The sequence below is a fragment of the Amphibalanus amphitrite genome, unplaced genomic scaffold (assembly GCF_019059575.1).
Source record: "Amphibalanus amphitrite isolate SeventyFive unplaced genomic scaffold, NRLGWU_Aamphi_draft 000387F_arrow, whole genome shotgun sequence".
NCBI classification, from domain to species: domain Eukaryota; kingdom Metazoa; phylum Arthropoda; class Thecostraca; order Balanomorpha; family Balanidae; genus Amphibalanus; species Amphibalanus amphitrite.
The window spans coordinates 244,068-259,192 of record NW_024881881.1 but is presented as its reverse complement, the minus strand read 5'-3'; the positions used below and the strand labels follow the sequence as shown (position 1 = coordinate 259,192).

At 50.9% G+C, this 15,125-nt stretch overlaps 1 protein-coding gene across 1 annotated transcript in view; it reads right to left on the bottom strand.

The window, feature by feature from the left end:
* Positions 1–1,830: 1,830 nt before the first annotated feature.
* Positions 1,831–15,125, bottom strand: part of LOC122390221 (RNA binding protein fox-1 homolog 3-like) — a 77,428-nt gene continuing 64,133 nt past the window's right edge. The window contains exons 6-11 of the mRNA XM_043382951.1: positions 13,507–13,567; positions 10,081–10,216; positions 9,338–9,392; positions 6,119–6,429; positions 4,105–4,177; positions 1,831–3,794 (exon numbers count right to left, since the gene is read on the bottom strand). Of these exons, the coding sequence (XP_043238886.1) occupies positions 3,750–3,794; positions 4,105–4,177; positions 6,119–6,429; positions 9,338–9,392; positions 10,081–10,216; positions 13,507–13,567 (681 nt within the window). The 3' untranslated portion in view covers positions 1,831–3,749. The remainder of the gene's footprint in view (positions 3,795–4,104; positions 4,178–6,118; positions 6,430–9,337; positions 9,393–10,080; positions 10,217–13,506; positions 13,568–15,125) is intronic.

The following is a 15,125-nucleotide window of genomic DNA, read 5'->3' as shown; positions in this document are numbered from 1 at the left end:
AAAAACACGTAATATTTTGTTTCCTTGTGCGTTGCCACGCACTTTAAACTTTTTTTCCCAACAAAACTTGTTAACTTTTGTATGATAGGAACAAAAATCAAATTCGAATGTTGTGAGGACAAATGCTTTAGATGGCCCCTTGTATCCGCCGGTGGCTTTGTGGTTCTAGTTAGATGCTTGGACGCTCTGACAAGCTCTGCAAAAATTACACAGCGTTTTTCAGGAAGATGAACTTTGTGCTGGGACAGGAATCCGCTGTTTTATTCAGTCACGCCTATTACCAGTCTTTCGGAAGTCCGATCAGCGCATGCCATCTTAGAGCAATCAATGCCTATCAGTGTGCAACAAGATCTTGTGAGCATCATTCATCTCAGGAAATGTTGATAGTCATCTCCCCAAACCAAGAAAACATACCACCTCTTGTGCGGCAGGGGCAGAGAACATCGGTGATTGTAATGATTCAAAGAAACATAGCACCCGGCATTGGAGACTGCACTTACACACAGAAAGATATCCATGTGGTCGGAAGATGACTGCGACAATTCACAGGAACACAGCACCCGGCAATGGAGACTGCACTGTCACACAGAAAGATATCCATGTGGTCGGAAGGTGACTGTAAGGAGTCACAGAAACGTAACACAAAGCATTGGAGAATGGAGACTGCACTTTCACACAGAAAGGTATCCAGCGGTCAAAGGTCTGCGGTGAGTCCGAGGAACATAACACCCAGCATCGGAGACTGCACTTTCTCACACAAAGGTATCCAGCGTTGAAAATGTATCGTGGATTGGAGCTATAGTCTGGCAAACCTAAGAAAGAACGGAGTTCAAGCGCCTGATTCACTTTGCACGTGTTTTGATCATTTGAAATGTATGGTTCGGAGAAATTTGTGTGAAAAGTTGTGACAGAATATATGCCCGATATATGCTCTCACAGTATAAACCTCTTGGTATAAACCAAGGTATAAATGCACACGCATCAGCGGCACAGCACTCTAAATCCACTCTTTCTTAGGTTTGCCAGACTATAGTAAAAAGCGCGGCCGGCAGACTGATAGTAGCTGGGTATTACTTTTAGGGTCGGGCCACATCAAATGCTTATAAAGAACGCATTAGTTCAGATTATGTCGCAGCCCGCAACCAATCAGTACCAGCGTCAACGATGTGTCACGGCAGGCATTGTCGAAACCGTGTGCGTCAGCCCAAACCCCTTTCTGTCGAACTCGCTCAAAGACTGCTCGGCTCGTCTGCTCAGCACCCCATTCATGGATTCGGCTCAACCCAGCATCTTGCTGAGCCGGGCCGACCCAACTCACGGTGAAGTGTCCGCTGCTTAGCTCCATCCCACTGAGTCGGCCGGCCAAACTCACTGTCCGAGGCTGCCGAACTCAGTTCAAAGCTCCGCTCAGCTGAGAAAATTGTCATCAGTTATAATGCAGGCCGAGTGATTGCTCAGTGACTTGTGACTACCATGTTGGAGCACTGATCTACATAATACATTTTCAGTAGGCATTTATCGTTTCCAATGTTACGCCCCACTTCGACTAGGATCTTCCGGTTGGCACGCTGTTGATTGCATTATCAGTTATCTACTATATCACAGCCAATGCGGCCGGTTTGTGAAGGAACCGGTTTGCAGCTGCGTTTTTCGCAGTTATGATCAGGCTACGCCTTATGTTATCTACGCCTTCACCTATGCAAAGCACTGTGCAGTGCGTGCTATGTTCGTGAACTGCGTTATTGCGTCTAAATATTTATTACAAATCTAGCGTAATTTAAGAGAAAATCTAGCGTAAATCTGAACGATCCCATTCGTAAACAACACCGATTTGAGTGGTCTTTTTATTCCATTAGACACATTACCTACAACACTTGGTGTATTTTGTACACGACATTGAAGATGTCAGGCAAGTATAGGGGGCGCCTTGACGCCATGCCGATTCGAAGATACACATTGAAACTTAGACGGGGCAAGCGGAGAGACAGGGGCAAAACAAAGTCGAGCGCATTCACGCCAGGGAGAAATTCTGTCCAAAGCTGAAGCACAACACCCGACGAAGCCAGACACGTTAGCAGCTCAAACGCGAACACATTTAACGAAAAGCGCGGCGCCTGGTCGGATTCGAACCGGCGCCCGAAGGATGCCGCCAGCGCAGAGCAGCAGCTGATCGGCGACGCGAGCGCAGAAACAGGGTCGAGGTCGGGACGAGATACGAGCGCGCGGTTATTGTCAGCAGCAGATCTGAGCCGGCGAGAGGACGGGGGGCGGGGACAGAGGGGCGGAGGGGCGGAGAGCAGAGCCGCCACCGCGGGCGGGCAGCAGCGGGACGACTTTGGACTGGGCGGGGGCGGGGTCGGCGGCCGACCCCTGGGGAACATACTGGCCGCTGTGGGAGCCTGTGGGGCAGTGAACAGGGTGTGGGGAGGGGGGGGGGCGACTCGGCGCTCTCTCGCTCTCTGCTTGGTCCGGTGCCGGCCGGCCGAGGCTCTACAGCTCAACTCACCCACCGGCACACGAAAACACCGACTTTGGCGCGCGCGCGCCGCGCTGTACCAACCCGAGACCAGAGCGTCTTACTTACTGCTCTTCCAGGACGAGATTATATTTTAGTCGCCGGGCATTTCGGTCGCATCCCGGAACCCCCTTTGTGCGTTCGGACCGCACAAAAAACAGCTCGCTAACCGCACGGAGCGAGCGAGACGAGGTACAAGGTTTGACGCTCACACACACACTCGCACACGCGCACCAAAGCTAACGAATCGCCACACGCAGCACGGGCGAACGTCAGCCCAACGCGGTCGCACAACTAAGAGGCAGACGCGAGCGAGAGGGGCTGGCGATGGCTTTAGTTTTACACCCAGTATAGCCGCTTTAGGGCGATTCATGTTCTTCCCCAAACCACGCCAGCCCTTGACGCGTAACGAAAAGAACAACAGTCGTCGAAAAGAATGGTGCACACATGTAAAATACTGAACCAATCTGCGATGTAAAACTGTAACCACTCGGAATCCGAGCAGACCCGGGTAAAATTCATGTTCCTGATCGCACGCACGCACGTGCGGGCGGCTTAAAGGGCAGATCTAAACGTCCAACCACCGCTGCGAGCGGTGTGGTACGGCACACACCCCGCAGCACCACCGTCAACTACGGGGCCCCGCCCGGCCGACCCGGCCTGTTCGGCGGCCAGGACCGGGCCGCGGGCGCCGAGCCAACTATGTACAACACGATCAGCATTTATACAGCACTCACACACCCGCGCACATACATGTCTCTTGCAGTCTCCTACAGCTGGCGTGAGAGCCAGCAGTTCTCACTACTCGACGGGTCCCTAGCGCCATCTACCACTCTCTCTCACTCGCGACACTCTCCCTTTTCTACACGCTAAACTTGTCCTTCTGCCAGCACGCACATCAGCCCTCCCATTCGGCACCTTCCGCTCTTCTTAACGTGCCTCTTCCGGTACCTTCTAGCGCCAACGGAGCCTTCTCAACCCCTCCAACATCCAACCATCCGCACCGCTTCCCACGACGAGCCTATCTTTACGGCGGCTGGCGCTCCCGAGAGCCCATCACCGCGGCGGCTGGCGCTTCCCTCTCTACTTGCACAGGCGCGCGCGGCGACCGGGAGTCGGCGGCGCCCTCTCTGCCGTCGCGCTGAGTATTTCGGGCAGTCCGGTACTGCGGACTCCGACCGGTGAGCAACAGAATGCTCCTGTCTGGAGCGAGGTGCAGCGCCCGCCTGCGCCGCTAGTACGGGGCGAAGCGGTTGTACGCTCCTCGGTACATGGTGGCCTGCGGGAGGAAAGGGGAAGGGGGGGGGGGGGGTCAATGGCGAGCGTTACATGGTGTCAGAACTGGGATAAAGGTGCCTAAAGCACACGCAAAAGGCGGATATCAGGTTAATTTCGAATGCCTGAAGACACTACTGCTTAGAAGCAGAGGACTTTAATCAACGAAGATAACGTTTCTAAGCTCATTATTCAATATGATTTCGCTGCTTGAACTCATGTTAAAATATCACATTTACAGGCAATAACAATCAACAAAAAAAAAACTCAATTGATCACCACCCTTAGACACCCAAGTCCCGTGTTTCACGTACGCCGTATCCAGCCACCGGGCCTATGCTGTGTCCCAGGTACGGATCCGCCGCGTACTCAGTCGATGTGGGGATCCTGAAACACGGGGGGCCGTCAGTCACAGCGCACGAGGCGGACGGAAGGGTAGGGGACCCGCGGACACATCACATGTGCGTCTTATCCGCTGACTGAAGAGCAGCAATAGACCTAATATTGCATAGCAGTTCGTGGTTGTGTCCTACATTTTTAGGAAACGTTACAAATACGTGCTAAATAAACCATTATTTCCTGAAAAACACACTATGTACCATAACTTCTTAAATCTCGTTATTGAAACACAAGGTGAAAATGGGGCTAAATAGCCTAAATGCCCGTTCCGCAGAACTGCGCAGTCCCGCCCCGAGACTCTGACATGCAGTTTGGCCGCATGCGCCGTGCTGGTAAGACATCATTACACCGAGCCGCCGCGATGTGCGCATGCCCGACGCAGCTCCTCAGTCACCGGCGGCCTCCGTAAACGACACCAACACACGCGCGGCATGCCACTCTGGCGGCGGCACGCGCCGCTAGGCCGCACGTGCCGAGAAAACAAACGGAAGCACATCGTTTTGCAGCCAACTGTACAGAAACAGCGCCATCCTCTGAAAAGCGATGAGTCGACAAGGGCGTACGGAATCATTCCACGACACAGTAGGGGACACATGCTCGTCTAGAGAACATGCAGCTGATGCGGAAAATCCAACGTTAACTCAACGCGTGGTCATTGAGCGGTTTAGATGAGTTATTTGAGCAAAAACTAGAATATAAGCGATGAATAATGCTAGGTGATTTTATACAAAAGGAACAATTAGATATTCCAGTAAAATATGTTAACGATATTTTCTTCTGTTTATGCTATTTTCTGTTTATGACAATTCATATTGCAACATTATATGCAATAGAAAAAGTGGGAAGAAGAACGGTTAAACCTAAACATAAACAAGCAGAATCGCAGCTGGCTCAAACAAGAACAGAAAGTGTCATGTTTCCCGGCAACAAACAGGTGTCAATGCTCATCATCAACGAACACAAACATGCTCGTGTCAACAAACATGCTGGTCGCAGCGTCCCGGAGGCGGCTGAGAAGCGGCCCCAGCGCGCTACATGGCGCCTCCCCCGCGGCGCGCCTGAGAGCGCCCCTGCCGGCGACCGGCGCCGGGTAACGCGGCAGTGCTGCCACCTAGCGGTAAGTACAGCGGCATGCACCACTGGAGAAACGAACACAGACGGTCGACCGAGCGGCGCCGGCGAGAGGAAAACGGAACACTGCCAGTGGGAAGGAGCTGCTGAGAAACGTGACTTGACCAAGCAATGTTTCTTAAAACGCAAGGTATTAGATACGACATAATTTTGAGCCAGAAACAAAGTTATTCAGTTACAATTGAAAGGCTGATTGAGAGCTAAATATCGAAGATCTCAAGCATCGTGGCCTCATATGGCAGCAGTTTTCCGTCATTTTCCTTCACCGGCGCCGGGTGCATGCCGTGCCTTCACACATGCTACCAACGCCCGGGGGGCGAAGTCACCGGAGCCATTCAGGACGTCGTCGGAACGCCGGCGCCTCATCTACAAAACCACACCGGTCGCGTCAGCGCAGTGGTTTTCATCGCAGCCGTAATCCGTGAGCAGTGGCATGCCACAGATCATTCTCGGGTTCATTCTCGGCGGACCAGAAGTACACCAAGCGCGTGTGACATTAAAAAAAAATAAATCAATCCATCCCATGCGATGAATGTAACTAAAACCGGTAGCAAAAATCATAACCATCGTTAAAATGCAGTGTTAAGAGCGTGTAAATAATTAACGATCATGCCTGAAGTTATGTTGTTCCCACCGATGCACCGATTTACAAACATGCCCAAACATTTCCGTGTTAGTCCTATCTACACAATACCGCCATAATCAAACGCATCGCCTTTCTACAAAATAACACACCAATCTCATAGCCTCCGGGCAGTAACTCCCTCTCCTCTCTGTACCTCTGCCCCCGGTACTCACCCGAGGGCGGCCAGCTGCGCCTGCTGCGCCTGCTGAGCCAGCTGAGCCTGCTGGACGAGCTGCGCCTGCTGCGCGGCCGCCGCCGCCGCCGGATAGGTGCCGGCCGCCGCCGCCGCCGCCGGCGCCGCGCCCGCCGCCGCCGTCGCCAGGTGGGTCGGCTGGCCGCTCATAGCCACCGTGTAGGCGCGCGCGGCCGCCGCGTTGTAGGCCGCCACCCCAGCCGCCTGCTGGCCGGTGGAGAGGGGCGGCGGCTTGAGCAGCTGCGCCTGGGCCGCCGCCGCCGCCGCCGCCGCCGCTGCCGCACTGCCGGGCTGCAACCGCGTACATGGGCACACTGAGCCGCCTCGCATGCAGGAGAGGAGTGCCGGGGGGCCGGGGGAGGAGCCAGAAGCCGGACAAGCGGGTCCCGTGCCCGACTCCCCGACCTCGACCTGACCCGGGGAGGGACCCGGTGTGACCCCGACACCAAGGGAGGGGAGGGGAGGTCCCCGTCCCGGGAGCGCGGGAGGATTTCTGTAGAGTTCCCTCTCCGAACTGGTCGAGTGTGTGACGGTGGAACGGTGGCGTGTTTTCATGTGTTTGTGTTTTGCTTGTCACCTGCCATGTTTTGGTAACTTTGTTATTGTGGGTCCTAACTGGGGCGAGGCAATGGTGTCTGGAAATCATTTCGCTTCTTCGGTCAACACGCTTAGGCTAAATTTCACACTTGGACACCCAAAACACATTTTATCACCCTACTGCTCACAACTCCTGAGACAGAACATTCCTAAGGCCTACAAAAATCAAAGATGACTATGTTGCAACCATACGTATCCTACAAACATACAAAAATTGACGATTGTAGAAAATGCTACTGACACAGCCAATATTATGGGGGCATTCACAATTATACCTAAAATATTAAGACCACTTATTAAAACAAATCGATACACAATTAACGTTCACTATTGACTATTTAGCATGACGCCCTTGAATCATAACATAAAATACATTTTAATATTCCCGGCGGCTGAAGACGGCCAGAATACATCCCATTCTGGCAGAATTTCGAAAATAACAGAATTTCACCAACAATTTTGATTAAAAAAAAACGAAATAAAGAGGCTAATCGAAAACGTTCAGAAGCCAGTAATGAACGTTTTCGACACACGTTTTCGCCCTAATTTTGATTATGAAATTTACAAGGCCTCGTAACGAATTTTAATAAATTTCAGCCACATTTATTATTTTTAGTGCCGCCGTGCGCGGCCACACATACGGCAGGCGGCGTCTCCTGCAGGACGGCGCACTGTGGCCATCATTTTAGTGTTACGGTGTCAAAGCTCTACTGTTAAGACACTGCACAGGACCCAAACCAACACCGCAGATTACAGCATGCATGACCTGGTGCGAGGGCAGAACAATGGGTGCAAACAACACAAAACGCCCCGGCATACCATCCGTCTTCTGATTCATCACAGGTGCCACGAGTTTAACCCTTTACTGTGTATTCCCTACTCTCAATGCGCATTAGTCCCTGTTTTGGTTTGTTGCCTTAGCTAGCAAAAGCTATCTTAGGTTTTATTTAGCCTTGTCATTTTCTGGCGGCCTGAAAACGGCTAAAGTGCCTCTCTTAAAGGAAATGAAGGCATTGATAGCCAGAACCCTTTTGGTAAGATTTTGCGACTGATCACAAATTTATTCAGAGTGTTACGTCTGTTTTATCAGCACTAGTCAGATCTCCCACCCCTTCAATGCCATGACGAATATATATATGACGATATCAATGCTTATAAAACAAAATAGCAAGACAAGACAAGCCCCTGAAGCTCAAATTCCAACTAACATAATTCGTTTTCAAAAGCACCCAGTCGGACAGACTAGACGGCACTCCCAAAAGGCGGACAATTACACCTCTACCGATACCAACAGGACAATGAATTCGCTTAGGCTTGGGGATTGGCGGAAAAGGGAGAATATGCCATTTTAAATGTGGACTCAATCCAGAGCATCCTTTAGATGCGGAGCAGATTATTTTTAATTTTTAGGGTATAAAAGGTTCACACCGAATTGGTAGCCTTCGAATCCAAAAGCCCTGTGATTCCCTTATTAAATCTTCTGTGGTTTAGCATAATTTCTTCACTTCCCATTTCTGTGTGATTGTTTCAGAGTGAATAATAGATTAAGACTTCAAAGTATCTTCGTCTTTGTAAGTCAAATGTGCGCGTTCAAATAAGAATCGTTGCCAATTTTGGTGTCCACTTAAGACCTTTCTGCCTGCTCAGAGCTCGTGATGAGGCCCCCTTTAAACCAGCTACTATGAGACAAATTAATATTACCTAGCTAACACCCAGCCACAGTAAGGGGCTTGCCAGATAACACAGTGGTGTCAGTTGTATTTGCAGCTCTCCACCAGTGACGTCATACGCTCTCTACCGTCTCCACCAATGACGTCACATGCGTTCTGGCTCGGCCGTGTCACCAGTCACGGTGGCCTGTGTGCCCCACTGCCGGGGTGACTCCTACCCCTGTCTCATGCAGCCGGGGGGAGAGCATGCGGGGTCGGTGCAGAGGGATGGAGGATCAGTAACGGTTACTGGACGCATGCCGGGGGGGGGGGGGGGGTGAGGGGGGGGGGCTCAGTGCCAACCATGTACACGGTTCGGTGGCAGGCGGCGGCGGCGGCAGCGACCGCGGCAGAGCACAATAAAAGCAGCACAACACAATATGGCGACATGCAGCATTCGTAAGTCGGCGGACGGCGGCGGCGGAAAAGACGGTGATGGTAACCGATGATAGCAAGGGGGAAATTCACCGAATACACCACGGAGAGCGGCCTTAGGTTTAGCAGAGTTAAACAAAAGTAGAGTTTTGGTACCTCGTGAAGCCTTACTTGAGCTGAATTCACAAAGACTGACGATATCGTCTTCGTGTCATAGTTTGCAGGCTAATACAATTGTTAACAGCCAGGAGACATGATTTTGATGCAAAGGCAATGTTTCTAAGTGCTCCTGTCTTGCTAGGCGGACTAATGGTCAATATAAGTTGTCATTGACCGGAGCTAACACATCCGCCGCCACCCCCGTCGCATTATTTTCGTATCACCCCAGCGCTGGCTGCGGTAACACCCGCGGACTCTCCCTCAGCCACCTACCGGCCGGGCCGGGGAGCGTTAATTCACATACAGACCTCTGAGTGTGTATTACAGAGCGGGGAGAGCGGGGTAGAGCGGGGAGTTACCTGCAGCTGGGCAGCCATAGCCGAGTTGGCCATCATCGCCGGGTCATAGTAGAGTCTGAAACAGAGCACAGACACAGCGCTGGTCGGTCAGAGAGACGGAAATATATCAGACGTGAACGTGATCGGGCAATGTGGGCGATTAGGAAACTAGCGAATGACGAGCAGTAGTTGGTGAATGACAAGACGCTAAAGTCCTAGTTACAGTCACCGTTATTGAAGAATAGGTCCAGCCTCGTTCAAAAACTTAAAAGTACATGTGTGATTTCGTCAAATGGCTAACCGATAAACTGACAGCTAAGCTCAAATGATCACGTAAAAATGAAGCTTAATATTAAATGTAACTCGATTTCAGTGCAAACTTAATCAAATGATATATTCGTGCCTATACTGCTAGCCTTGGCACCCATCACAGTGCTCCCACTTTTTGTTGGGTTAGGCCCTTTCGGTCTGACAAGACCATTTCAGAGCCGGGAGGATGATAGGAATTAGGAGGAGGCATTAGTCTGCGCAGGCACCCTTGAGAGTCACTGGGGCTGAGCCCGTCCCAAGGGACAGGCCGTGCCGCTCCAAGGGAGCAGCCCGCATGAGATGAAGTTGCCTGTCCAGCCCGGAGTGGGATTGCGGCATGGAAGAGAAGGGTTTGAATGTCCTGAGGATGGAAACGGCGGACGGATGCCCTCAAATCCTCCACGTCCGAGCGGACATCTCCGCTATCCGAGATACCCCGTCACCCCGTCACTCACGGCGTATATCCGTGCAGCGCTGACGCCGCCGCCGCCGCCGTCATCGGCGCCGGATGACGCGCAAACGGCGCCGCCGCAGCCGTCGGCAGCGCCCTCACCCGGCCGCGCTGCAGGGCCGCTCCGCGCAGAGCAGCCGCTGGTGACACAGACACAGATTATCTAGCGGCTGACAGAGAACTACAGCTTCAGACACAACCAGGTGCAGACACAGCCATCTAGCGGCCGGGTGATAAGTAGAGGTTCGGCCGCCGCCGCCAGGCGACCGTCGCTGTATTGACCGGCACAGACTCGACCGACTGACCCGTCCCTGAAAACGGCCGCCGCCGCCGCCGCCGCGCCGGCCGGCGCTCAGCCAAGCACGAGCTCACGGCAGCTGATAGGCCCAGAGACAGGCCCGCGGCTTAGGCGGGCTTCCGACTGCCTTTATAAAGGAGCCAAATGTACGGATATTCAGCTCCCTGGTCGCTGCGGCGGCGGGAGGGAGGGGGAGAGGTGGGGGAGGGGGACGGGAGGGGCGCGGTGGCAGAACGCCGCTGAACTTTGCCGGAAGTTGCCACATCGCTCCGGCCAACGGGGGTTCGCACGGGGGAAACGGCACAGAGTGTGTGGTAAGAGGTCAGACCCAGGTCAAACTGTCGACACGAAAAACATGCACACGTGCAGGGCGACAAGACGGAAAGAAAGAAAGAAGGATATTCGTATGTCAAAAGAGCTGAACAGTTCTGATGTATTATACAGGACACAGGTAGTTCAGAAGTTGAAAGGTCACAATTCAAGCGGTCAGGTCATCAAAATTATTGGTGGTAATTCATTATTCGACATCATAAATATACAGAAAGGCCAACATGTGGACATTCAGTGTAGCTCCGCTTACAAGGAACGACTTAAAAAGCATGTAGTAGATGGAAACAAACAACCCAAACTAAATCATAATAACATAAAATGTGATAAGGAGCACGACCGAAAAACAGCATCAGGAGGATAGGAGCTAAGTTAAACATGGCTGTTATCGAACGTCCCCACATCACAGCACTCGCGGTAGTACAACTACGGGTTAACTAACACGACAAACAAACACTCGCACACCACACAAACATGCGCACAAACACAATACAGCAGAGCTCCAAAGCGTTCGTCCGACATCAAAAGCCAACCGTTGGTGCAGAAAGCCTAAGATGAAAGTGCAGGAAAGTGCGAAAAGGTGTAGCGAAAGTACAAACGGTGTCGATGCTGTAATAACATGATGCAATTGTTCGACTAACATCCACCCCATCTTTCATTGTTTTCCGAGGGAGCCTTATCTGTGCGACACGAGCTCACATCGTCGACACCGACAGGCTACCGCCGCGTCGCCTCCGGCGCTAATCGCATTACCAGTCGGTGCTCGCGGCCACACACACGTCCCCCGGCGGCGGCACGGACAGTAATGTTACTCCCATGAGGGCACGCTACGTGAGCGGCCGGCGCGAGACAATTTATTCCGCCGTGCCTAACCTACGAGCAGCCGAGGGGATATACGGGGTGAAATGCTACCCAGTCGCGTGGCGAGGGTGCTTGATCTTCACTATTTATCAGAATGAAGCGAACGGAGAATAGCAAGCAATCGAAACTATTGTAGTTTTGCAAGTTGCTAGCCCGAATGTAAGTTTTGTTTTTTAGTGCGTACTAGCGACATGCCCCTCAAATGCACTATTCGTTAAAGTTCTAACTATAATGCCATCGACAATTACCATCTGCACCACTGATTTGATGCTTGCTTGCATATGCGAGTGAAACACATGAGCTGATTTTACTTTTGTAACATTACTCAAGTAATGAAACGCGGATTGCATTCAAACGCTTCATTTCTAGTGGAGAAATTTCACGCATCAATTTAGCCTGGGGGTTATACCCGACATTAAAGTAACAAACGAACAATGATTGAAACATTTTCACTGTTTCGACAACAACCACACCGCAATATTTTACAGTGGTTGGGTGCGCGGTGCGGTGTGATGGGTGCAGGGTGCTATGTGCCCGAGTGCATACGTCAGGGTGCAGGGAGACAGACAGAGGGGTGCTGGGTTAGACACAACACAACGCACAAACGCCGGACAAACAAACAAACAAACAGGCTTCAAACACGGACAAACAGGCGAACAAACGGGAGGGAGAGAGAGCGACAGAGTGAGCTAGAGAGCGAGTGAGAGAGGCAACAGGCCAGCCGGTTGTCGACCCTTCTCACCCAGGGGTGTAGCAAGCATCGCGGTCCTGGCCAGAAGTGCTACGCCGGAGAAAACTACCATCAACATTCGGCCTCCGCCACCGGGGGAACGTACGCGGCGGGGCGCGAGGGGTGGCGACGGGTGGAAGAGGGGGTACTGAGAGGGTGGCTAGAGGGGGAGAGGTCGAGGGAAAGGGAGAGGGAGAGGGGAGATAGATGAGGGCAGACAGGCACGACCAAACTAGGATTGTGGTACACATATGAACCATCACGGTAGAAGAAAATAAGTGTGATGAGCCGGACTAGGGTCAGACAGACAGCACAGTGTACGGGACAGGCGAACGCAATGCGATGTGCGAGTTAGACGTGTGTTTGATGTATAACTCCAAACTCACTCCAAGTGAAGAGCTACGACATACATTGACATGACCCCGGAACCGTAAGGACAGTTTGGAAAAACCCGAAACCTATTTGTGACTTCTTGAAATTGATTATCTGTATGAGAACACTGGCTGAGAGGCCTTGGTGTACATTGAGATTAAATTATTAATAGTAAGTAAATAATTTCACACGCCACTTTAATTTGCATGCACAGCATTCGCGTGGTTTGGACCCATGTAACCACTAGAAACGTAGCCACGCTCGGTGAAAGTAAAATCCCCACAGTCATTAATTACAAACAGGTCAAATGCTCGGAAGGGATCGCCAAATCTCATGGCTGGTGTGATGCGACAATTCGTAAGCTTCGAGCCAAGGTGTGCAGGAAAACAGCGAATTTATGAATGCGTACCCGTACCTGAGGATACATTCACTCATACTCAGTGCACAATTCTGTTACAATACAATCACGAAATTAATTTCCATGTAGGTTTAGAATAGTCCGGCAATCATTCATCCAATGCTCGCACATACACATTTCGACAAACGAACATTGTCATTTAAGCACCCAACATGCTCACAACTCAAAACGCACCATCCGAAACTCAGCCCCTCTCAGTTTGACCACAAACGCCTTCCGTTCCTTCATGCAGATTCACCCACATTTCAACAAGACGCTACACTTCCCCATACGACGAAAACGTAACTTAGCCCCCAGATAATATCAGATAGAAGATTCAATCAAGCAGTTGTCATGCATTTCAACATCGGTACTGATACATTTCTGGAGGGTGAGGGATTGTATAGAGGGTGCAATCATCAGGGGGACGGGGAGGGGAACTCACCATTAGGTAACGCTGTGGCGGCCGGTTTCTTTGTCTGTACCCGGGCGGTGGCGTTGTTCACCTATGACGTCACAAGATTCACAGAAAGGTCAGCAAAGGTCATACGGTCCAAACACGACAAAGTCGCAATGAAACTGAGAAATATATTATCAAATATATGAATCAATGAGAGCACAACTCCAAACTTTAAACTAACGATTTATTGCTTTAGTTATTCAACAATAATAGGTATCAACAGCGTCTCCTGAACGAATGTTCGATAGAAAATAGCTAATGGTAGATTTAAGTTAGATCACTTAAAACTTTTGGCAAATATGACTACAGAAAGCAGAGTTCCGAAGCAAAGCACATCAAACAAATTCAGTAACACATCCTGAAAACGGCGAGTCTGGGTCAACTTAAATATATGCTGCCTTAACTAAAACTTACCTTTGAGGAAGATAACATTAAATCAGCTCAACATGTGTCTCTCTAAGTATCAGTCAATAAGATACATGTGTCTCTCTAAGTATGAGTCGATAAGATGTTTGTCTAGTCAGTAATACAAAGCGTCCATGACTCCATAGCTAGATTTGTGTCTTACTATGTCGTAAGTGTGAATTGTAAGTCAGTAGTTCGAACTACGGGTGTGTACTGTGGTCTTCAGCCGTGCCTTTTTTATCCTTTTACTAAAGGAAGCATGTAAATAAAAAGACGTCCGTATAGCCCTGAGCTCTGAGAAAGCGAGCGGGACCGAGCTACCGCCAGCCGGCCTGGACAGGTAGACTGTCCCGCCGGACGCCGAAACCATGCGGCACAGCATAACTACAGGCGCTCCGCTCGCAGGGAATTCTAGGTTGTCTCCGAAATACCTGCCGCAACTGCTGAGGAGTGACGAAATTGGAAGCTAGGCGGTACAGCGTTCTCTCATGAATTGCTTTACAGTGGATAGATAAGAATTAACTTCCGATTATTATTACGCGCAAGACCAATGCTGTTCAAACTCGAGTGAAAATATCGTTTAGACAAAACTGACAAAACAGAGCGTTTGAGACTAATAAAAGTAAAATCCATTAGGTGCCTAGCATTAAGAATAGCCTCTTGTCAAAAATATGTCAAAGAAAACAATCTTTTGTCCATTTGATGCTCTTCCTTTCACTTATCCATGCAAGCCCTGACACAAGCTAGCACGACGCAATTTGTCCTAAAAGCCCTCTTCAAACATCTTTATCTCCGGACGCATCTGACTCGCTTTCACAGCATCTCCCCAGAGACTTGGATCCAAGCAAACCGTGACTGGAATTCCAACAGCGTCATCCATACAAACGTCCGCGGCATTCTGTACAGATTCCGCCGTCCCCCCAGGCAGCCAGTTCTGCGGGCTATCCCGCGGGAGACCCCGCGAACATCCTGTTTCAATTCCGCTACGTTAGTGGTGGAATAACTGCCCCAAATGACGTCCAAATGACGTCACTGGGACGACGACCGCCGGCGGTGGACAAAGCGCGAGACTGAAACACCCGGCGCCTTTTACAGGCTAGGGTATTGAAAGCGTTCTTAACACGCAACAAAAGGATATTTTCACAGCACTGCAATGTTAAAATACATGATAATGTTGGCAACGAACGCTTTAAATTCAA